This window comes from Clinocottus analis, unplaced genomic scaffold, assembly GCF_023055335.1.
Source record: "Clinocottus analis isolate CAN_PGR_092001 unplaced genomic scaffold, fCliAna1.0.p SCAF_15, whole genome shotgun sequence".
In the NCBI taxonomy this organism is placed as follows: domain Eukaryota; kingdom Metazoa; phylum Chordata; class Actinopteri; order Perciformes; family Cottidae; genus Clinocottus; species Clinocottus analis.
The window spans coordinates 14498119-14522079 of NW_027175876.1; the positions used below are offsets into that span (position 1 = coordinate 14498119).

General features: G+C 41.7%; 1 protein-coding gene across 1 annotated transcript in view; it reads left to right on the forward strand.

The window, feature by feature from the left end:
- The window catches only part of cdk19 (cyclin dependent kinase 19), a 63988-nt gene that overhangs the window by 37873 nt on the left and 2154 nt on the right, over positions 1-23961 (forward strand). The window contains exons 3-13 of the mRNA XM_068577435.1: positions 1737-1847; positions 2052-2192; positions 12720-12777; positions 13595-13726; positions 15104-15247; positions 16216-16285; positions 16397-16469; positions 17264-17361; positions 17490-17568; positions 19706-19936; positions 22828-23961. The exon at positions 22828-23961 is cut by the window's right edge and continues 2154 nt beyond it. Of these exons, the coding sequence (XP_068433536.1) occupies positions 1737-1847; positions 2052-2192; positions 12720-12777; positions 13595-13726; positions 15104-15247; positions 16216-16285; positions 16397-16469; positions 17264-17361; positions 17490-17568; positions 19706-19936; positions 22828-22953 (1263 nt within the window). The 3' untranslated portion in view covers positions 22954-23961. The remainder of the gene's footprint in view (positions 1-1736; positions 1848-2051; positions 2193-12719; positions 12778-13594; positions 13727-15103; positions 15248-16215; positions 16286-16396; positions 16470-17263; positions 17362-17489; positions 17569-19705; positions 19937-22827) is intronic.

A 23961-nucleotide genomic window follows, 5' to 3' on the forward strand; every position in this document is an offset into this window, starting at 1 on the left:
TACATTTCATACCTGACTCCTTTCTTGACAGAGATTGTACGAAGGCCGATACTCGTTGGCCTTTTCACAAAACACTTTGTTTGCATGCCCTCTGGCATTTCGGAAAAAAACGGATAACGCATTGAGCACATAAATGCCTCCGGGTGTTACAATTAAAGTTGAATGGCGCTCCAAAGCAGAAACATTTTGCAACACCACTTGTCTAGACACTCCAAAGATGATTTACGTGATAAATTGGGTATGTGACGCAGCCTGCTTGCCACTCAGGTCAAAGAATTCTCTGAAAATCGTGGGCTTTTCTCTGCAAGGCTGCTGATTTAGTTCAAAGATCATAAGTTATTGACACAGCTTTAGTTACTCTTTAAGCGTGTGCGAGAATCCTCGAGTCACAGCGCTATTTGATAAGACAACATTTCTTACTTACTTATAACTTGTTACTCAGTTACAAATAAATTAGCATAGACCCAAGTCAGTCAACTAGTTCAAATGTGAAAAAAGTGGAATAAAAAAGCTAAGAAGAACAAAGACGTGGGAGTCCCAGCGGACGTGGTACCACACTGTGGGTGTCGTACAGTGAGACAGCCTGTGTAGGTGAATAATTCATTCAATGGGACGGCATTCACCGCGTTTCCGTTGTGGCCATCTAACTGAAACCCCCCTGCGGACACACAGGCCTGTCTAAAGGGCACGATTGATTATAGATGGTGTTTTAGGTCGGTCAGCGAACAGCACATGTGAATAGAACTGGATGAAACGTATGAACAAAGTCACTGCCAGGTTGTCTACCCAGGCTGTCTACCCATGTAAATATGCTTTGAGAAATGTTTGTAAGTTTATTGGACAAAAAGCTATATATATATATAAAATATATATATATATATATATACAATATATATACAGTATATATATCCTGTATATATATACAGGATATATATATATACAATATATATATGTGTATATATATATGTATATATATATGTGTATATATATATATATGTATATGTATATATATGTATGTGTGTATATATATATATATATATGCATATATATGTATATATGTATATATGTATATATATATGTATATATATATATATATGTATATGTATATATATATATGTATATATATATATGTATATATATGTATATATATGTATATGTATATATAATTTTAAGTATAGGGGATTTTGTCGCTTCTGTCAATTCTGAAACAAGATAAATGTCAAGACAGTTTTGTTTTGATTAATATTAATAATAATTATAATTATTATAATGCATTTTATTTGTAACACACTAATTTCAGAATGGCATAGATTTAAACATAGTTCAAACAAACTACAATAAAAAAAAAAAAGGCTGACAAATTCAAAAACTCCTTTGTGGATAAAAAGGTTTTTAGGCCAGTCTTAAGAGTCCAGTGGCTGTGTTGCCCTTACATGGTCACTGTCCATAAGCACTGCCAAGCAAAAGACCCAGTTGCCCATGTTGTGGAGCTGGAGGGGGACCCGGAGGAGCGAGCGGTTTGTAAATCTGAGGGTGCGGGTGAAGGTTTGGGGAGTGATAAGTTCTTATGTAGGTAGGAAGGTGCATGTCCATTTATGCAATATGGGTGAGTAAATAACAGTGATAACCGACATCATTTTAATTTTAAGACCATTTTTTTGGTCTTCTGATGTGAAGATAATGTAACATAATAATGCAAGTGCACACGTTCAAAACGCGTTTGTTGTGTCTTTCAGCTGTTACGAGAACTGAAACACCCGAATGTTATCGCCTTGCAGAAGGTGTTCCTGTCCCACAGCGACCGGAAGGTTTGGCTTCTCTTCGACTATGCCGAGCACGACCTATGGGTGAGTGTGCCTGTGCAGCTTTGAAATTTTTTATTTTAAAACAAAAAAACATTATAATTATTATTGAACATTAGAATTGCTGTGAGCATAAATCATAAACGAGTTTGCCTTATTTACCAGGCCCTACCAAGGTCGGCAGAAGCTGTTTCCTTGTGAATGTTGTTGCCACACGGTCAGAACTGACATGCTTCACTGCTCTCGTAGCACATTATCAAGTTCCACCGCGCCTCTAAGGCCAACAAGAAGCCCATGCAGCTGCCCCGAGGGATGGTGAAGTCTCTTCTGTATCAGATTCTGGATGGGATCCATTACCTCCACACCAACTGGGTACTCCACCGGGATCTGGTGAGTTGCTATATTAACTACACTACTCCAATTTACCTTCACAGACCCACCAGCCTTAGCACACACTGCACTCCGTCCCGGAGCCGCTTACGAAAGGGACATTGTTAACGTCAGGGGCACACTTACGTTTGTCTTATAGCAGCCACATATGGTGTCATCACACTAGAAAATCTATGGTGCTTTGATGTGGTAAAATTCTCTTGTGTAACCAATTTAACAGTTTTAAAAGATATAAGTTTATTAACCCTTGGGTTGTGTTCGGGTCTGTGGCACCCGTTTTCATTTTTTATCAAAAGAAAAATGAAACAATTTTTTCAAACTCAGACTCATTGGCCTCGGGTCATTTTCTGTGAATAATTTTGGATTTTGTCAGGCCTGCTGTGCAGTTTAACAGCTGATCGGGGTGCAGCGCCCGCCCGTCAACAGCACAGTTACGTCCTCCTCGTTGTCTCCTCTAAATGTGTGCTTGAAGCGTCCACTCACCACATATATCACCACCAGCTAATCTGTTACTCAGCCTTAAGCTTCATAGTCAAGATAGCTTCTAATTTCTAGAAGAAGAAGAAGGCCCAATCCCAATCTCCACCCTTATGGACTCACAGACTTTGAGGCGCGCTCCTGCGAAGCCCTTGAGGGTTTAGGAGTGTACCATTGTGAAATTGTCGAGGGTCTTCTTCTTCTTCTTCTTCGTGGATGGCATCCAACAAAAGGTGCATTACTGCCGTGTGCGTGCGCATTCACATTCATGAAAAATCTGAGTCTGACAGTGGCTTTGAAGAAGATGATGAGATTGAGCATCAGCTAGTTCCCAAATTAAGATTAAAAATCTGATCACAGGGTTCCATGCTCTGACCTCAGGGTCCTATGCTCTGATCTCAGGGTTTTATGCTCTAATCTCAAAGTTCTATGCTCTAGCCTCAAGGTTGGAGAGGCCACGGGGAGAAGCACAAGCAGCAACTACAGCGCTGTGGCTTGTTTGTGATTAAAGACTGCAAATGTAAAAAACAGTAACATAATCAGCATTTCACTCACCAGAAGCACATAACCCTGAGTGAGAAAGTGGTCATCAGTAAATCCTGAGATTCTATTTTCGGTTTAAGATGCAAGCTTCACTGACCAATCACAGCGCATATTAATGGTCACGTGGGCCCTGTAACCAATCACACGTCCAGACACTTTAGAATACTGTTTCATGTATTCAAACCAGGCTACTCTTTCATAGAGGAAGGCAGGTGATATGTGATTATATAAAAATGCTGTCAACCAGGTGCAATGCAATGCAGCTGTGCAATGACGAAATAAGCTAACAGGCAAAAATAATTACAATACATTAGTGTTGTGCCGTGGGTTTCAGACCTCAGCCTTCAATGAGTGCCGTATAGTCCGCACCACAGGTGGACTGGGGGAAAAAAGTGTATGATTAAATACGACTGCGCATGTACAAAAACTTACGTAGACGTCTTTCTCTCAGCACATTTCAGTGCGAAAGGCGTCATCAGCACACAAGCAAATCATCAGTTAATCCACCGCCAAGGTAGCGTTTTGGTTCTAGATTGAAGCTACCTTTCCTGAAACGTCCTATATGAGAAAGGCTTTGCCAATAAATCCGCCACCAAGTCTACTCCTCCTTCAGCCATAGAGTATTAAAAAAAAAATCCACCAAGCAAAACTATAAAAATTAAATTGCTTCTCTGACATATGTTTCAACAATTTATGCTGTGTTCACACCAAACGCCATCCGATTTTATCGCGCAACAAGATTACATGCAAAATCAATGCACAGACGCGACCAGACATGTTTGAGGCAGCACGAACAACGAGTTTGCCGCGGGTCGAACGGAGCGTTGGACACGGCGCAAATACGCGCAAGTTGAAATTCCTAAACTCTGGCGACAAAAACGCGTGAGTTTGATGTTCCAATGTTTGTGGAATTTACAGAGCTGTGTGCGGCTACGGATGGTGTTATGAACCCAAACACGAGGGCGTTTGATCTTCCAATGTTTTTGTGACTTCCACAACAAGTATAAACCAGAACTTGTGGTTATTTCTTCCATAGTTTATAGCTGAAAAAATAGCTATTTTTACAGAGAGAAGTGACGGAGATAAGCCACAGTCCCTTTGTGGCGGTGCGATTATTTATGCTGCGTTTGGTGTGAACACCCTTATTTTGTCACACAACTGACACGGTAGACGCAATGCGAAAAGTGTCGCATTTGGTGTGAAGTGAAGACAGCATTACTTCTTCCTTCTTACTGAGTTCAGCTAGCTGGTTTTCTGGTAGATAGAAGTCACGGTGCCCCACTGACCAATCACATCGCATGTTAATTATCACGCCGGAGCACTGACCAATGATATACGTCCACGCCATATCGCAGGCCTGGTACGTAAAAGAACATGCCCAGCTTGTCAAACCAAAGATCTGATTTGTTGAAGTCCATGACAATCAACCACAACCTACAATCCCTGTGTAGTTTAATTTGCAAAAGCCTTAAACTGCTTTGCAGGCTGAAGGCTCAAGACAAGAGCTAATGACAAAATAAGCTAATAGGGAAAAATTATACATGTAGTGTATTTGTGAAAAACAATTACATCATAAAATGGCTATCACTTTTAATCACACACACATATTTACACACACATATATTTTTTCCTTATTAGCTTATTTTCTCATTAAGCAGCACCTGTCTCCCGTCTGTGCTCCTGCTGCCTTGCTTTCTGTTTCTGTAGCCAGCTCGCTGGCCAGTTTGACACGCGCTTCTTAACGCTCTTTGACCAATCACATCTCACCTCTGTCTCTCTCCTTTCTCTCTCTCCGCCAGTTAAACACGGTAACACCTGCTATCTTGCGATCTGGTTCTGTCCTACTCACAGACAGCGCAATAGACACTGCACCACACACTCTGGTACTTTAGGTGGCGCTGTATGCACCTAGTCAAGTTGGTTGCGCTTCTTTAGCTTGTAGAAGGACACTTTAATTCACAGAGAAGAAGAAAACTCTTTAGCTGGAGACTATTCCTTGTGGACTCTGTGTAACACTACTGGCAAGCATCTCACCCTGCTTGTGACACGCGTGGTGGAAACTGGAAAGCAGATCTGCATAACTCGCTGTTAGCTCGTGAGCTAAATGGCCTCACAGGGTCGGGGGGAAATCACAGTTGGCCTAATGGCCAACATCACGTGTTGGGAAAACAGGACCACGGTAGGCAGGACCTAAAAGCAGGCACAAGAGACAAGGTAGTTTGTTGCAAAAACAAGGTTTACTCTGGCAAACCTCACAGGACGACATCAAAAGACAATCTCGCCCAGGAGAGAGGGTAGACGCAGACTAAATACACAGGGGAATGAGACACAGGTGGAAACAATGAAGGCGGGGCTTACAATCACACATGAGGATAGCACATGAGGAGGGAGGAGTCTGAAACAAGAAATAAAGTGAGTGACAGCCAACACAACAGAAACAGACAGTAAACACAAAAACTAAACAGGATTTCTGGGCGTAACACCACGGACCACCACTGATGTACAGTAAAAGTGCAATGTTTAATATATGGCCACATGTTCAAAAGAAAAAGGGGGCAGCATTTCCCTCTACTACTATCTAATGTGATGTCATAAGAGGAATGGTGATTAATACATTAGTACAATCCTTCCCGGTGGTTGCAGCAGGGAATACAACCAGCATGACATTCAGTGTAAAAAAACTACAATTCCCACTCAGCAGTGCAGGCGGGCCGGTCGTCTTGATTTGTGTACCCACGCCTCACCTCACGATCCCGTCCTCTCAAGACATCACACTATACAATCCAGATGTACAATCATCAGTTAAAACTATGACTACTAACAGCAGTATTAGATATTAAATTTCACTGCTGAAACTCTGAGGCATAAAGCTGCCATCTCATAATCTTTACATATGTTTCATTAATTGTCGCTGTGTTTATTGAGCTGTACAGTTCATGTACTTTTTTTGTGACACTCGAAGTGGGAAGTGGTCTACTTGAGGAAGAAACGAAAATAAGAGTTGTTTTTCCGTTAATGCCACTTTATATTTAATCCAATAAGCAAACTTGCAGCGATTGATAAGCTCTCGGAGCACCTCTACTTCTTCGTACTCTCACAATGGACTGAGGATGGACTGGATGCTACAGTGAATCACTTCCACCTCTTGAGGAACGAGGGTATTGTGAGACAGGACAGGTTGGGGCAAGTCGGTTCGCATGCTCATTTCGAATTAGCTCATACGCTAGTTTAGCTCAAATGCGTTAATTTTTTTCTTAATTTTTATTTTGGGAGGTTCATCTTGTACTTTGAAATATTCCAAGGATTTGTTTAACTGAATAAAGCATGATAATGATGATGTTGCGCACTTGGACACAGGAGATCCAGGCGTGCATAGGTTTTTTAATAGGGCTGTGCAAGTTAACGCATTAATATTGCGTTAACTTTTCAATCAATTAACGGCGTTAATTATTTGATAACGCCTTAACTGCATTTTTTGGGGGGAGGGAGCTTTTACGTTGAAGGCTAATCTTTAATCACCCTAATTAATTCACCAGATTAATCACCCTAATCTTGGTGCGCGCTTCCGTAGCTTCACCGGACGATTTGCCGACTTGAGCCTGTCGTGAAAGCACGTATTGTTCTGTAGTTTCTGTTCTCAGCTGCCACGAGTCGCTAAGTTGCCTCACAAAGCTTCACAGGCGGTCAGTCTACCGGAAGCTTTGCGCTGCAAGCTCAGCGTCCCCGGATTGAACATTAATCGCACAAAGCAGCCGCTGATACCTGTCAGCTGTCCTTCACATCTCCACCTCATTTAACCATTATTCAGTGCACTTTTTCAAGCCAACACAGACTGGACTTTTCTCACTGAGTAAGAAAAACTGGACTGAACTAAAAACATTAAAAGCACTTATTGCTATTGTATACATTGTGAATCAATTGCTGGTCTTTAACATACATCTTTAAGGTAAGCAACAGACTGAACATGGACAAAAGAAGGAGTTGTTTGTCCCTCACAAGCACCCTTATTACTGAACAGTACCTGCTCAGAAAAAAAAAGAAAACAAATTTATAAACTATGTATGTTAACTTGCTTTTGCTCCAGAGTGCCTGTTATAATGTTCTGATAACATTACTTTAAAATAAAAGCGTGCAATACACTAGTTTTACTTCATTATTGAATTTGGCGCATAATGCGATTAATTGCGATTAATCGCAGAAAAATCATGCCATTATTAGTTAATTTTTTTCAACTTTGGCCAGGCCTAGTTTTTAAGAATAGTTTACTGACAACACTGAAAATATAGAAAGACACTCTGATCAGCCCCGCACTCCATGCCGCAAGCTATTCTAGTCCACTACTGATTTCAGAATCAGAATCGTTTAATTGCCAGGTAAGTTTGAACAAACGCCGAATTCATGCTCAAAGGCAATCAACACTCTTATCGGGTCAATAATATCAATAGAAACATGTGGCTTGTTTTCCTTTTATGTTTTTTGTTCATTTATTCCGAAAATGGTCGTGGCTAGTCATGGCTAAAAGCATGATTCAGGTGTGTTAAGCTAGTATCAGCTAATAGCATTAGTCAGGCGTGTTATGCTAGTCGCGGCTAAAAGCATGATTCAGATGTGTTAAGCTAGTAGCAGCTAAAAGCATTACTCAGGTGCGTTGTGCTCATAACAGCTAATGTCGCCAGGAGCTGAAGTAGCTGTGAGAAGTCTAATAAATGTCCGGACACTTGAGTCAGCAACCTCTTGAGACACGAAAAGGCTTTGATCTACTTGTTCACACATCCAGTAACCCAACTCCTGAAAACAGACATTAATGTGTAAAATCAGCGGAGTTATCATGTATCCTTTTATATAAATGTGGGCCTGGCCAAAACTAAACTAGCGTGGGTTCATGCTACAGAACCATCAGATCTGTCTCATGTGAGATTCAAAAGGAAATAGAGTTGGAGCAATTTCCATTCTCTCTCATATCTGACTGTGTGCTGTAAAACTCCCACAGCCCATCTGTATGTGTGTGTGTGTGTGTGTTGTTGCGTGTGTGTGTGTGTGTGTGTGTGTGTGTGTGTGTGTGTTGTTGCGTGTGTACGTGCGTGCGTCTGTGCGTCTCCCTTGCTCTTATCTCTCCCCGCATCTGTCACTCCCAGCAAGGAACATTTGTGCCTCTGCTTGCGGAGGAAAAAGTATATCAACCAAACACATCAGATTATGTGGCAAAACTTTAATTTGATTACCACGCTCAGTGCTTTTGATGTCAGATGATTCGGAGGGAGGCTATTTCCAGATAATTCTCATGGGAGAATGAAAGACTTGAGCTGACACGGTCCGACTGAAATGTAGATGAGACGATGGTTGATTTCTCAGAACACACTTTTTTCATGTCAAAAACTACCACACGATTCAGGTTCATCTATGGGAGCTCTATCTTCTTTAATTGAGGTTGTCCACTCTTATGTAATCCCTGACAATCCTCGGTGATCGTTTGGTGACTGAACATTACATTACATAAACCTGCAGGATGAGGCAGCGGGCTTTCACACATTAAAAGCTGTGTCTGTACAGCGGCCCCAAGAAGGCTATTGTTGAGCTGAAATGGCAATGTCTTAAATAATAATGTGCTGACTCTTTGCTTTTGCTGGATTCGGAACTAGTCAACTTTTAGGTGACCAAAACTTTCCAATTCACTGTCATGAACTGGAAACACACTGTCAAAGGGTCAACATCCTGACATGAAAACACGGACACATGCGGTCACTGAAAATGGTGTTTGGAGCATTTTTATTTTCAACGATAATGTTGCAAAAAAATGTGGAATCGACAATTCAATTCCTCGTCATTTTGTTTCATGATTGTACAAATACTGCACGAAAGAACAACAACCTCACCTTGTAACTCTCAAAACACCCTCAAAGGGTGAAATGCCCCCTTAACTGCCAAGTTAATAGCTGCCAAGTTAATAGCGTCTCAGTGCTGCATAGTATTACGAGTGGGAAGCCCCCTCTCCTTCATAACAACATAAACTCTCCCAGAGGAGCAGTGCGGTTGTTTTGCTCCCTTAAGGTCACAACACATCTTATTTGAGCACCAACTCTTCCTTTTAATAACTATTTACATTGCATGCAGATGGAATTCTTTATTGTCAGACTCTTATTTGACTCTGATTTGACATATCTGTTGGTGCCGTTATTTAGCTGTCTCACTGCCAGGACTTCCTGCCATTGTGTCCAAAGAGCTCCCTAAATTCTGGGAGCTCTAAATTCTGCGTCGGTCGGATAATTATCTCTGTGCAGGTGCCTGGCTCTATGTCAGCTCTCTCTCTGTGGGTGAAAGAGTGTTATCAAATTGACATTCTTAGCGAGTACGCTTCTGCTTTATGGAAAATTCCCATAAGGCCTTGTGTTGCTTACATTTCAGTTTATACATGAGAGCCAAACATCTGGCCTTGAGTTACATAGTTAATACATGGAAGAGGAGGAGCATGAAGCCAAAAACTGTAATCTGCTGCCGTCGATTTGAGCTGTGGCGAGAGGTGCCCCAACCAGCTCATCCTCCCGTGGCTTCACCGCTCCTGCTGTTATGTAACCGTGTGTTAGTGTTGGTGTGCAGCTCGCTCTGCGCTACTACCAAGCATGTGCTTTGCATTGCACCACTGCATAGCTCTCCCATCCCCCCACTAGCCCCGCCACTCTTCCACTTTTTCCTCTCCATCCCCACCAACCCCCACGGCACTTATGTAACAGCCTTTAGCGAGTGTGCCAAGCCCACCGCCCTGCAAGGCTCGCTGAGTCAAGATGCTGACTTAGCAGCTCTGCAGGCCAAAACAGAAAGCTTTTCTGCGGACTGTACCAACACCTCTCTGCCGGGAAGGGGGAAGGGGCGACAACTACGACGACTGATGCTAATGCTACTGTTATCAGGGCTGATGGTCTGTGCTCAACAACAACACTGTGATGATGCATCAGTACAGTTTGGATGTTCAGAATGCAGTTAACCCGTCTCTGCTGATTCGAAGGAACAATGAGCATTATACTTTTTAGGCCTTGTGCCATTATTGTTTTTATTAAATTTGTATGGAGAGAGAATGTTATTTGAAGTAAAATTACTGTCATGTCTACCAACCGTCGTTTTAACTGTATGTCTCTTCTTAGACAGGAAGAACTGTACGAAAGAAAAATACCCAGGGTTATTAGGGCATTTAAGTCCATCGCTTTTAATTAAAGAATCTTTAGTGGATGTCGTTAAAGACTTGGACCAGAATGAGGAAAACAATGATACCTTGTTGCCTTTTTAGGTGTAATTTGCGTCACGGTCACACTAACTCATAACAATTCACATCATAACAATAGACACAACATAGACACAATGACAGACAGGATCAAAAAAAAGGTAAAGACATTTTTTTTTTAGAGTTGGTTTGAACCAAGAACAAAGCCTCAATTTTGTCATTTTGGGCATTGCCGTCTTGTTTTTTTTTGCAATCAGTGAATGGAACCATATTTGGATTGAGGAGGAGTGACACGGAGACGCCGTACACGTCTCTAGTATGGACCATGATTTATCAAATGAACATCATGCTGTATTGAAGAAGACTTAAAACTAGAGATTGAGACCATTGATTCATGTTAACAATGTTTACTGAGGTAATAAATCAAGAGAGAAGTAGAGTCATTTTCTCATAGAAATCTAGACAACTAGAGGAGTCAACCCCTGATAGACATTAGAGAGAATGCATGTTTAAGGCACGTGAACGTTTTAAAACCGGAGCAAGCCTTTCAAACAACAATTTGTTGTTGTCTTTATGTATTTATCTTAAACAGGGGCAGCACGTCGGTGTAATCTTTTCGGACGGGTATAGAAAGCCGTGCAGGAGACGCAGCATGACAAAAAGCAACGAGTGCACTGCTGCCACATGGGTTCACTCAAGTGGACCAGCGGTCGCTTCTGGTCCGTCTGCCTGTTCATCAACTTGCACCAAACTGTTTTTTAAGTGCACCTGTGGCTCCTGGACTTGCCCTGTTTTGTGGGACCAAAAATGTAAAAGCAGGCCATGTCCCTGAGGATTGAGCATTCCTCAGGGAGATGGAGTTTGTTCCCCCTTGGCTCCTGAACCATTTATTAAACCAACTGGAACCGATTGATTTTTGCTTGATAAATTCAAAAGGAAGACTCAACTTTGGGGTGTGAAACACAATTTGGTGCATATTTCCAAGTAAAAAGCAGCAATAACAATAACAATAAATTGCTTCCCTTCCTTGGCTGTCATGCTGCATGGTCATTTTGAAGAGGCACTAACCAACCCTTTTGCTGAGTAACTTTCTTTTTTTTCAAACAGCCGATGTGGGCATTAATTCAGTTCGGCCTGTTTAGAATATGAAAGAGGAACTCCTCGGGCCTCTCAAGAGTCGCCTGTCTTTGTGTTTGCCGTTCGTGTCGTGTCGCGGGCATAAATAATAGACCTCATAATAGACCTCATAATTGCCATGGCAACGGGACGTGTTTGCCAGACAGATGTGAAGTTGGCCGAGCCAGAGGGTTCACGTTCGGTCCGTCAACTCTCCCACGGGCGAGGAGATACTGCGTCTTCGACAGCCTTAGAATTAAAAACATTCCCTATGATTCAATGCGCAGCAAGCTATGTGTTTGTTTGATACGTCCCACCCACACAAACACACAACACAAGCATTCTCTGGTGGGCGCTAAAGCTGACACTCATTTATTATTTCTTTATTGCGGTAATATATAAAACAATTGTCTCGTGCAAAATCAACTGCATAGTTTGCTGCCAGCTCAGCGCCTCACCACTAACCAACAAAGCTATCGACTAGCCGGTGCACACGGTGAAGCATTTTTGCAGTCAAAGCATTGTAAATGGTGCGTTGTGTGTGCAGGACATGCACATGCTGAAACGTAGAGCCGCCTGGAGTTTGGTTAAATTTAAGAATGCGCCAGTCGCAACTTCTTCCATCCTAATACCTAGAGGGTGTTTTTTTGTATTGGCCAACACCGATTACTGCTCTGACTCCAGCACACAATAAGGCCGATGCCTCACTGTGTGGGACAGACTTTTCTTGCGTGTGAGGCAACATTAGACTTCACTTGAACATTGCCTTTCCTGACTTGTGCAACAAAATGCAACAAATACATAAATGCTAAATCGCACGCCAGCGAGTCAAATTGTTGGATTTGGTTCTCTCTGCCACCACAAAACTACTACGGGATGCAGACCTTCAGTCAGCTGCAGCAATTAGCATTCAGCCCCCTGTTTGTTTGGAGCATGTGGGCAGATAGGCATTGGACTTTCTAAACTGTTTGAACCATCTGTACTGTATGTGTTTCGTCGGCTTTTACTCCCACATGCATACTTTTGTTTGTTCCAACCTCCTCTGTGTACTTTGGTAGCCGCCAGGGGGAAGCCGCTTCAAGCCGCTGCACAGAAGTGTGACAACGTGTGAATGTGAGCGAGCGCCACAACGGTTCGTGTTCTGCACCAATATCTAATAGTTACCTTCTCTGCTGCAGAAACCAGCAAACATCCTGGTGATGGGAGAAGGTCCTGAGCGAGGAAGAGTTAAAATCGGTAAGCAACATTTCCGTGAACTGCTCAAATTTAGTGAAGTCCTGCCAGTTAGAGATCTAGTGTCAATGGATCCAGTGAGGCTGCTGACCTGCTTGAGTATCGTGTGGCTACAGTGTTTAACCTCTTGGCTCGCAGGGAGCTCAGATCAGTGCTGTTGCGTAAGCCAGCTGGCCAGGGGACTGTTGAAGGGTAATGCTGCAACGCAAAGAGTGTCTATTTATACAAATCGCGCACACTGTGGAAGTACTAAGGTATTGTTTCAGTGCTATTATAGGCTCTTAAGCTTTTAGCTGCTGCACGATTAGGATGTGTTGTTACTGGAATACTGGCTTTATTATTTTTCACATTAATAAAAAAGAAGAGTAAAAAAAGATGGCAAAAGTTACGCTTAACATGATTCTTACAGCTGTGAGTTTTGAGATGTGACTTCCTGGTAGACAAGTACACATTCCTAAAAACAAGGCTTGTATTCATCAAAACGGCTGCAAGCAAAGGACTCATATTTAGGATCAAAGAATGAAAGCCATTTATCAAGTGCATTTTATTGCTTAAATTAAAGAGAAGGGTGGGCAGGTGCGGGGTTCGGAGAATGACAGACAGCTCGGGTCAAGCAAAGAAGGGGAAGAAAAATAGGCTGTTTATTTAACTACATTTCTTGCTTTCAGCTTAAACTGTCACGGTTTTCATGCTTTGATGGTATTCGTGCTCTCTTAAGTGATTCAGTATCAGCAGGTCAGTATCTGGGCTCATGGCCCCCCCCTGCCAATTCTCCATTATCGCTAACACCCTCCGCCTTCTCCTTGCTTTCCTCCCACAGCCGACATGGGTTTCGCCAGACTCTTCAACTCCCCCCTCAAGCCGCTAGCGGACCTCGACCCTGTGGTGGTGACGTTCTGGTACAGGGCCCCCGAGCTGCTACTGGGGGCCCGGCACTACACCAAAGCTATCGGTGAGTTCGGGACAAAGAGAAAAATGAGAAAGATCCGTTTGAGGTTGCTGTCTTATCAGCACCACAAGAAGGGTTGCAGCGCGTGTCCCCCCAGGTCTCACAGCGTCAATAGGAACACACATTCCTTTGTGTCAAGCCGATGTGATCTATGGCCTCCATCAGTACTTAACAGGTGTGTCTACACGTCTATATTTATCATTCCTGGAACACGAGACAACACCGCGTATGTGCGTGTGTGTAATTATTAAACACACACATCTTTTTATATCTGACCGTGCGGTCAGATATAAAAACGAATTGTCCCACGTTTTCCACAACAGAACGCGTCTTTGCTTTTAAGAGTTAGACGAGAACATCGTCACTGCCTTCAGGTATGAGAGTAGTGTTGATCTTTATCGTCTAACTCTTTTCCAGAATGATTAGCTTTTAAGAAAGAAGAATGCCAACGTGTCCACCATCGAGGAAAGTTTCAGTCAATATCTGTGAACTACTACTACTACTCGCTCCTAAAGCCTGAAACCAGAGACGTAATCCTCATACTTGTAAATGTCAACAAGAGTACAGTCCGGTGCTGCTCAATAGAAAATGAATGGGAGTGATTTTGTGTTTATTTCATTGTTTTTTATTAACTTTAAATCTAGATGTTCAGACTAAGAACACTACAATAGAATAGTGTTGACCACAAATATTTATTCCCAGATCTATAAAAAATCCAAGTCACAACAGGCCTTATGTATACATTACACAAATCACAACTTTGTTTATTGCGCGTATTATTGAAAATATATACACATGTTCTCTACTACTTATGAAATGGGACAAATTAACTATGATTATCAGAACATTCAGGCTCTGCTCCCTCTTGTGGCTCAAAAGTGTAGAGTAGGTGTAACTGTTAAATACGTTTAAGACAATGCAAATTATTTTGTAAATAATTTTGGCTTCCAATTCATAATCTTTGGAGGAGCTCCACTTCTGATACTTAATAACATCACTTATTTGAGTTTTAGTACTTTAGTTTTGGGATTTGGGAGAGAGTTGTTCATGTTTTGGGATGTTTTAGACCAAAGGAATGATATATATGAGTTTCGGAAAATGGGCAGCGGTTCCCTTATTACATATTAGATTAATTGATGTCCAATCCAATTACAGTGTATCATTTTATGTCCAAAACCTAATGCCCTGAAATATTTTTCTCATTTTGCTTACTAGCAAAAACCAGGGGAGGAAATAGTAAAAAATAATGTTGCAGTGAAACAGTAGAAAAATGTATTTACACTTAATATCAGAAATCATCTGCTCTGATCTCTTGTGCATGCCGCTAATGAAATGGTAAAAGAGCCCATGAGCTTGTGTGTGTGTGTCTACATGCAACAGATATTTGGGCAATTGGCTGCATCTTTGCGGAGCTGCTCACATCCGAGCCCATCTTCCATTGTCGCCAGGAAGACATCAAAACCAGTAATCCATTTCATCACGACCAGCTGGACCGGATATTCAGCGTCATGGGATTCCCTGCAGGTCTGCATACCATACACCCAACCATAACCTCAAACGGGACCAGCATCAACCACCAGTATGGCACTGGTTTTCATCACCGATATTGTTTGATTTTGTACAGAGCGGATAGATATGGTTTACAACTGCTACATAAATGTCTAGTGCATTAAAGACGTAGCCTGACAATTATGTTGAGTGTTTACTTAAAGGGACCCTGCGGAGATTCTTTGAAGTTAAGTGTGTGTAAATCTGCTTGGATCCGAGAGGTCTAACAAACATGTTGACTACAAGCAGTTGCAAACATCGCTCCATTAGCGGACTCAAATCCACAATGTAGCTTTAAGGGCGGGTCCTTGATTTATATATTTAAATGAGCTGTCTGACAGCAATGGAAAGCGATACAAATATTTTAAATACAGTGTTCACTGGAACTGATCTTGATATTGATAGGTGGGCCCATTTTTTGATTCGGCTAGTTCCCGCATTTACATTGTTCATAACTTTTTGCTCATGGCCAAGTGGGCGTTTCTATTTGAAAACCACCCCAAAAAGGGGTTAAAAATAGAGTTGACCTTTTAAAATATAAATGTAAAAAAAAAAACATACTTGTAAAACTAAATCAGCCATTATATCGTCAATGCTACTTTACATTACTATGGTGATCATTATATAATGAAGAGAAATACCAAAGAATCCTGGTTCAAGGGCTGCATGTGACCTCTACACACAGAGTGACAAGGTTCCTCAGTTTGGATTCAGGCATCGTCTCTCGGCACCAGCAAATCAAGCGCAGGGTCCTAACATGAACATAGTTTTGCGTAAGCATCGGTTTCACACACACACACACACACACACACACACACACACACACACACACACACACACACACACACGCACACACTGTATATGAAAAAAGTACTGTTAAGAGCATCCATCTCCAAAAGAAAAAAGTCTTGTGGATATAGTTTCTAACTTTTTGTATTCCACAGATAAGGACTGGGAAGACATCAGGAAGATGCCGGAGTACCCAACACTGCAGAAAGACTTCCGGAGGACAACGTGAGCTGATGCTGTGATGATCTGAAACTCATAGACCGACAAACTAAATTGTAAATACCGTTAAACTGCTTTTTATTTAAATTATTTATTGTTGTGTTTCTCATCCAACAGGTATGCTAACAGCAGCTTGATCAAATACATGGAGAAGCACAAAGTCAAACCAGACAGCAAGGTGTTTCTGTTGGTAAGCACACATCCGAAAAAAAAGTCTCTCATTTAGAGCTACCTTGTTTGGTGCTGAAAACTTTGCTTATTGTGTTTCACTGTGTTATGAATAACAACCATGGGGTATGATTGAGGGATGTATCATAGTTAACAAGGTTAACATATGCGTAGAAATCTTGTTCACAGATCTATTTTGCCCAGGGCTGCATTCTTGCCAAATCATGCATTACGACGATTAGCAATGCAGTTCGGTGGCGGTTTGGTAGTGCTGCCTGAAATCGAGATGAAATTAAAAATGCTTTAAGATCACATTCTGATAAACAATATATGGCAAAACAATTATTTGGATTTGTATATCAATATCCACTCATCTTTTCTTTGTGCAAAACAAAATGACATGTTTTCTTTTACGAGAAGAAAAGACCGATTTTAACTAATAATATCATGACATCCTTCTAATAATCAATTTGCAACCTTTAAAACAAAAAGGGAGGTGTGTGTGTGGAGCCACAGTCCTTCGCAGCTCCATATCCCGCTACAGTCTAAGTCTGTCCACTTTTTAGCGGCCCAATCAAATGCGAAGTATTTTTATTTATATCCCCCTAACCGTACACTGCTTAAACGTTTCGTTCATGCGTCAAGCTAAAGACACTCTAACATCCTGTCACTCAGACTTTAAATGGTCGATCTGAGTGATAGTCCTTTGATTGAACCAAAACAATGCAGAACATGTCCAAATACTTTTAACAACACTGTGAATTAAGAAGACGCTGAACTACCTCGTCACACGGTGCTATTGTTCTCTGCCTTCAGCTCCAGAAACTCCTCACCATGGACCCCACCAAAAGAATCACATCAGAGCAGGCGTTGCAAGATCCGTACTTCCTGGAGGATCCGTTACCAACCACTGAGTAAGCCATAGCAAACTTTAACGAGAGGCTTTTTCTTTTGCCTTGATTCAAGAAAAATCTTTTTTTGAGGCCCACAGTTCTAGAAGTATAAAAGTGGTAACATGAAGGTTTTCTGCTATTGCCTCTAGTGTGTTTGCCGGGTGTCAGATCCCCTACCCAAAACGAGAGTTTCTAAACGAAGACGAGCCCGAGGAGAAAACAGAAAAGGTAATTATCCGGCTCTGCTGAAAACAGATGACACGGAAACCATACTATCACTGAAGCCCTGCCAATTTCACGTCATTACTTCGAACCAGCTTTCACGCTCGGGACACATTGCGGCAGATTGTTGCTTTTATATTGCGGCCACAAAGAATATTCGATTCCGATGGCGGTCCCATTTTCGAATCAATCCTCATTGCTAGGGACAAATAGTTTTCAAATGGGACTTGTCAAGATTGTAAAGTGATCCTGAATACATACAGGCGGGGACGTAAAGCAAAGTGAATGGTTACTACAGTTGCTTTTTATCTTGGTTACTACAGCTTTGGTTACTTTTTCATATTAAAAATCAAACACGGGACAAGCAGACACAATACGCTCATAGAATTTAATACTTTGCTAAAAACAAAAAAACTGACACTAACTAAATAGTTAACACTGATAGCAAAGTTTACCAGTATGACGAGGTATATAAACAGTTTTTAAATGGGGTTGTATGAGGTATACGTACATCAGTGGCAGGTCGTCAGGGCCTTCTAAGCCTTCTCTGGTGGCCTAAACAGAATCAAAAAGTTATAGATATTTTCTAATAAAAAACTTAAATATATATATATATATATATATATATATATATATATATATATATATATATATATATATATATACACACACACACTTTTTTTATAATTAAAAGTTATAGTTATTTAATAATGTAATTGTTTTTCATAAATACACTACATGTATTATAATTATTTTTGCCTATTAATTTCTGCAGCTGTTGTCTGTCTTACATACTGTACACACATACTTTATGCAGACTGGATCACAGAAGGATTGTGTCAACAACAAAAAAAGCTCAGGTCCACAGCTCGCTTTTTTGCGAGTGGTACATGTTTGTAAAGTGTCGCGATAATGAGAACATCGTGAAAGCCAGCACACAATTTCTTTTTTGATAATTTACATTAGGACAATATTTAAAAAAAACCCACTTCTTATTACAATTTCTTTGAAAATATGGGTTTCAATATGCCATTGAAGCCTCACTCAGGAATCAACTCATTTGCAAACATTTCAGGACCAATCTAAACGTCAGAGAAAGCCAGGTTCACTGTTCTTGTTTTTTCTAGGTAAGAGCTCTGACTCTGGACTTGAAGTAACTGTTATTCTTTTAGCATTATCCAAAATCTACCACCTCATCTTGGACAGTTAGTCACCTTTCCAATAAAAACCCTGTTGGTAGAAAGAGTTGACTTTTTGAGGCAAGTAGATTGCATTGCAGGAGGTCGGAGAGAGAGTGTATTTTTCTTCTTATGGTTTTTATCACAAGGAGAGCTTAAAGGGCAGATTCCTCCAAAAAAAAACATCTCCAGGCAACAAGTTCTGCACCGTGACCCCCATCAGCTGGCTTCTTTTGACATCGTGAAAACATTTGGGTAGACGGCCATGACTATCAGCAACACGCTCATCAGCAGATAATGGGAACCTTCACTTTTTCATTGGTTTTGAACCGAATCACAAAGTGTTTATTGTGTGTGTGTGTGTGTGTGTGTGTGTGTGTGTGTGTGTGCGTGCGTGCGTGCGTGCGTGCGTGCGTGCGTGCGTGCGTGCGTGCGTGCGTGCGTGCTGTATTAGTGATTGTGTTACTCAAGTGCCGCAACGTTATGAGTTAGTACACAGAGTGGCACTGTTACTGTCAGCTATCTGTTGACTGAAAATGTTTGTGATCCAGTATTCCTGTAGCGTTAGTGTTCTATGCCCGGCAACTGGCAGCCAAAATGAGCTGCAGGCAATGAGCCGGACTATAAAGTCTGCTTATTTATTTATTCATAATAATGGCATTGCCAGTCCAAATTGCACCAAATTCAACCCTGCACGCCCTTAGGTCCCCAGTGATGCACTCGCTAAGTGTGAAGTAGAACAGATGAGCAGCTATCAACATATGCAAAGCAGAAACTAAAGGCTGAACGATAAAACTGGAGCGAGTTGATAGTCGGACAAGACAAACAAAGGAAATAAACTGATTTCACACACGCTTTATTTATCAGATTTCCTCTCACTCACTCCCAACACATAGGCTCTTTATCAATTTTGCTACGCTTTTAAAAAATGTCTTTATTTGTGTCCCTGTGTGTCCCATTCTCAGAACCAGACCCAGCAGACGACGGGTCAGACTCAGGCCCAGCAGCAGACAGCAACTCAGCAGGTCCCCTCCCAGAAGAACTTGGCCCAAACCAACGGCACCGCTGGAGCTACAGGGGCCACAGCCGGCGGGGGTTTACAACACGGCCAGGACCAGGGCCCCCCCAACAAGAAACCTCGGATCGGGCCCTCTGGAGCCTCCTCAGGCACAGGGGTGCTACAGTCGGAGTATCAGGTTCGTAGGATTTATTCTCCAGAAGGAAGTCATTGGCTAACAAGATTTCATAAAAAGACCCATACCAACAATGAATGTATCCACTAAAGTATTTGTGTGTATCAAATTCAGATTTATTTTCTCCCTCTGTGCCACAGGGCTCTATTGTTGTCCGGAAACGATCAAAACTGTTCAGGGAGTTTTATTATCATTTTGGTAGTATTTGTGGCAAAATTGGACTTTTAAATTATCAGATCATTTAACAGACTGCAGGTTTTAAGACAATTAAATGCATCTCATCAGAACTACAAAAATGTGCAAGTGTCTTAAACCTGCCTTCTTTCTAATGGCCAACAGGGGGCAACTCTTCCGGTTGTATAGAAGTCTATGAGAAAATTACTTTGCTTCTCTCTTGATTAATTCCCTCACTAAACATTGTAAACATTAGTTTATTGTCTCAATCTCTAGTCTCAATTCTTCTTAAAAACAGCGTAATGTTCATTTAGTAAATTATTGTCCCTTTAGAGTAAAAAAGTATGCTTTAGGGCAGAGCTACCTTGTGACTGACAGGTCGCTACCACACCGATCTCCGGACCGGGACTTGTTCGTGTTTTTGTCTTACACCTTATAGCCTTTCACAGTGTGTTGCCACTTAATGAAAGTTATTTTGAACATTTTTGTTTAGCATTGCGCTGTACACACTCTCCTTCACTTTTGGTTGCAGGGGAAGAAAATGAGAGAATGTGAACCTCTAGCATTCCACAAACCAATAGGTGGCGTCATCACATAGATGTCATTTGGGATTTTTAATTTACTAAACCATCCCATTATTTTACCCACAGAATATATTCAAATGCATTTACGATTCATCAGAAAAATCATTGATTAACCAATAATGACAGTAGAGCACAGTGAGGATAGAGATGCAAACTTTTCCTTTCCTTGGCTGTCCCGTACTTGTATAGCGCTTTTGTAGTCTTGCGACCACTCAAAGCGCTGTAACACTACATGACATCATTCACCCATTCACACGCTGATGGGAGGAGCTACCATGCAAGGTGCCACATCAGTATCATCAACCATTCATACTACGTAGGCGCGGATACGGGAGCAATTTAGGGTTAAGAGTCTTGCTAAAGAACACATCGACATGGGCTAGGATCAAACCACCGATCCTCTGATTGAAGGACAACCCTGCTCACCACTGAGCCACAGTCGTTTGCGTGCGTGCGTGCGTGCGTGCGTGCGTGCGTGCGTGCGTGCGTGCGTGCGTGCGTGCGTGCGTGCGTGCGTGCGTGCGTGCGTGCGTGCATTGGGCAGCTGTGAGGAAGACACAGACAGACCAGACAACAACAGCTTGCTGATAAGGACATTCCACATTGTCCTGCTGACAGCTGATAGTGACTCGCTGTGGTGCAAGCTTCTGTTTCCAACTCCGCTCTACTGTTGTTGGCTCTCGCTCACGGCCCGGGAGATTTCTAAATGAGGGAGTGAGGGTGATGAAATGCGGGCAGTGACATAGAAGAGGGGGAGCGAGTGTCAATGAGTGCAACTGCACATAGCATGCAGGATAGAGGTCCCTGGTATAACCTCTCCTCGCCATCTCTGCAAGTGTGCCATGTTGGCGAGGGCACACAAAGGCGATGCTATCAGCCGTAAAGTACACATCACCAGGTAGAGGTGTATATATAGCAGGGGCTGAGGCTTCATGTGAGACAGCTGCTCAGGCCTCAGGAGGTTTGTTAGAGGTCTGACGGCGCAGTCACCGCTGCGTCCTACTTTTCCCCACTCATTGATCCCTTGTACCACAGTTCCCCCCCCCCCGCCCATCACCACCACGCATCACTCTTTAATCATTCTCCTGAATAGAGGCAGCGTAGCATATTGTGACCAGAGCTGGCTGGTGCAGACTTATCGTGAGTTCAGCCGAGGCCCCAGCTTCCTGTTATCCTGTGACTCAACTGATTTCGGAATTGCAGCTTCTCTTTGCTAGTAAAATAAGAAAACACTCTTTTGCCCATGTCTGTAATGCATTATAAACACACTTGTAATGCGTTAAAAAAAATCAGCTTTCAGGACTGTATAATTGTAGTTATAAAGCATTTTCATAGTGTTTTATAAAAATAATTCCGACAGATTGAAACACATTTTATAATGACTGATGAGGTCAAGTCATAATCAAAATTCTTCATAGTTATTGTGAATTATGATTATGCTTAGCAATAATCATAGTGTATTAAGATCACCATGGTTGTAATACAATATAATCTTTTTATAATGCATTATAATCACTTTTTTGCTGCATCATAATTTAATTATAAAAATACTATAAATTACTATAATATATTATAAATTATAAATTACTGAGCGGTTATTGTTTGCTTTAACTATAGACTGTCTAGAAGAAAATGGAGACACAGAACAAAAGTGACAATATTAGGAATGTTGAGGAGTGACTGAGCTGTATAAGGCTACCAGAGCCTTATACAGCTCTGGTAGCGGCAGTGACCTGTTAAATTATAGTAAGCCCGACCTAAAACATACCCTGCTTTATGGTCTGTTTGACTCTTAATGGACCATCATTTACTAAATGAACATCATGCTGTTTTGAAGAAGACTTAAAACTAGAAGTTGAGACCAGAAACTCATGTTTAAAAAGTAAAGTGAGAAAAAATTAGAAGTTGAGACCAGAAACTCATGTTTAAAAAGTTAAGTGAGGAAAAAAAACAAGGGAAAAGTCGAGTCATTTTATCATAGACTTATATTCAACCAGAGGAGTCGCCCCCTGATGGTCAGTAGAGAGAATGCATGTTTATTTCACAACATTTTGTGTTGTGAAATAAATATAAAAATATATCTTGCAAAGTTGAGCTGCTCATTGCGGTGTCTTCTCTCCCTTGTCTCCCCATCAGCACTCTGGCTCCCGCCTCGGTTACCAAAGCAGCGTCCAAGGTTCCACTCAGCCCCAGAGCACCATGGGATACTCGTCATTGTCCCAGCAGAGCTCCCAGTACTTCCACCAGACCCACCGTTACTGAGTCTCCCCATCACTCCAGAGGAGTCAGCTCCTCCTCAAGTCTTTCATCAACCTCTGCAGACGTCACCGCGCACCAAACCCCTGCCGTCCAGGGTTTGACCTCCCTCCATGCATTACATCATTCCAACTTTCAGCCCTCTCTCACCTTTGACCTCTTTCCCAGACGAGTACAGGAAGGCCGAGCAAATATAGTAACCAAAACAATCTTCTGCCTCGTCGGGCTAATGAATATAATGTAAGATAAACACACAGACTCAGAACCATGGCACTTACAACCACACCGATCCTCATCAGGAAGAATCGCAGATGTGTTCATATATGTACATTATATAGCAACTTTTTTCTATTTGACTTATTTTTTTTCCTCACTTATTTGCTCTGTTTACCTTCGTATTTGTCATTGTACATATTGTCACACATGGAAATGACTGCATCGACGACGAGGCCTTTACTGTCACCTCTCGTGTAATATTTACCTTTGATAAACAAAAGAGTTTGAGCTAACAATGTCCTTTTGAAGTAAAGAACACAGTTACTTATTTCTACACAGAAAGAAATCAGCACTTTAGCTGATGTAATTGCAGGGAATTAATAAATGCGCAATTTAACTTAATCTTCTTATTAAAAGATTTCTATGTTTAGAACTCTCTTTATCTAGATAGAGCAAAAGTAGGGAAAAGGTGGTCTTTTTACAGTTTCTTTCTCAGTTCTGCATATTCTGCATTACTCTGCTACCTAGATCAGATTGACAGGTTGATCTTTCTTTGGCGACAGCAGCCTTTTCGTTTTTTTTTCAAAGAGGTTGGACTCTTCTCGTTTGTGGCCAGCAGCTCCGGACTGTTTTTCTTGTCTCGGTCCTGCCCGTGGACACTTTGCGCTGACAACCATCTTACCGTGGACCCTCCACACTTTCAAGGTTTCTGAACATGAATGTGCGCTTTTAAACGTACAGGGCAGCTAACTATTTTTTTTTATGCATGGAGTTTATCCTTTGCATTACTAGAACTGC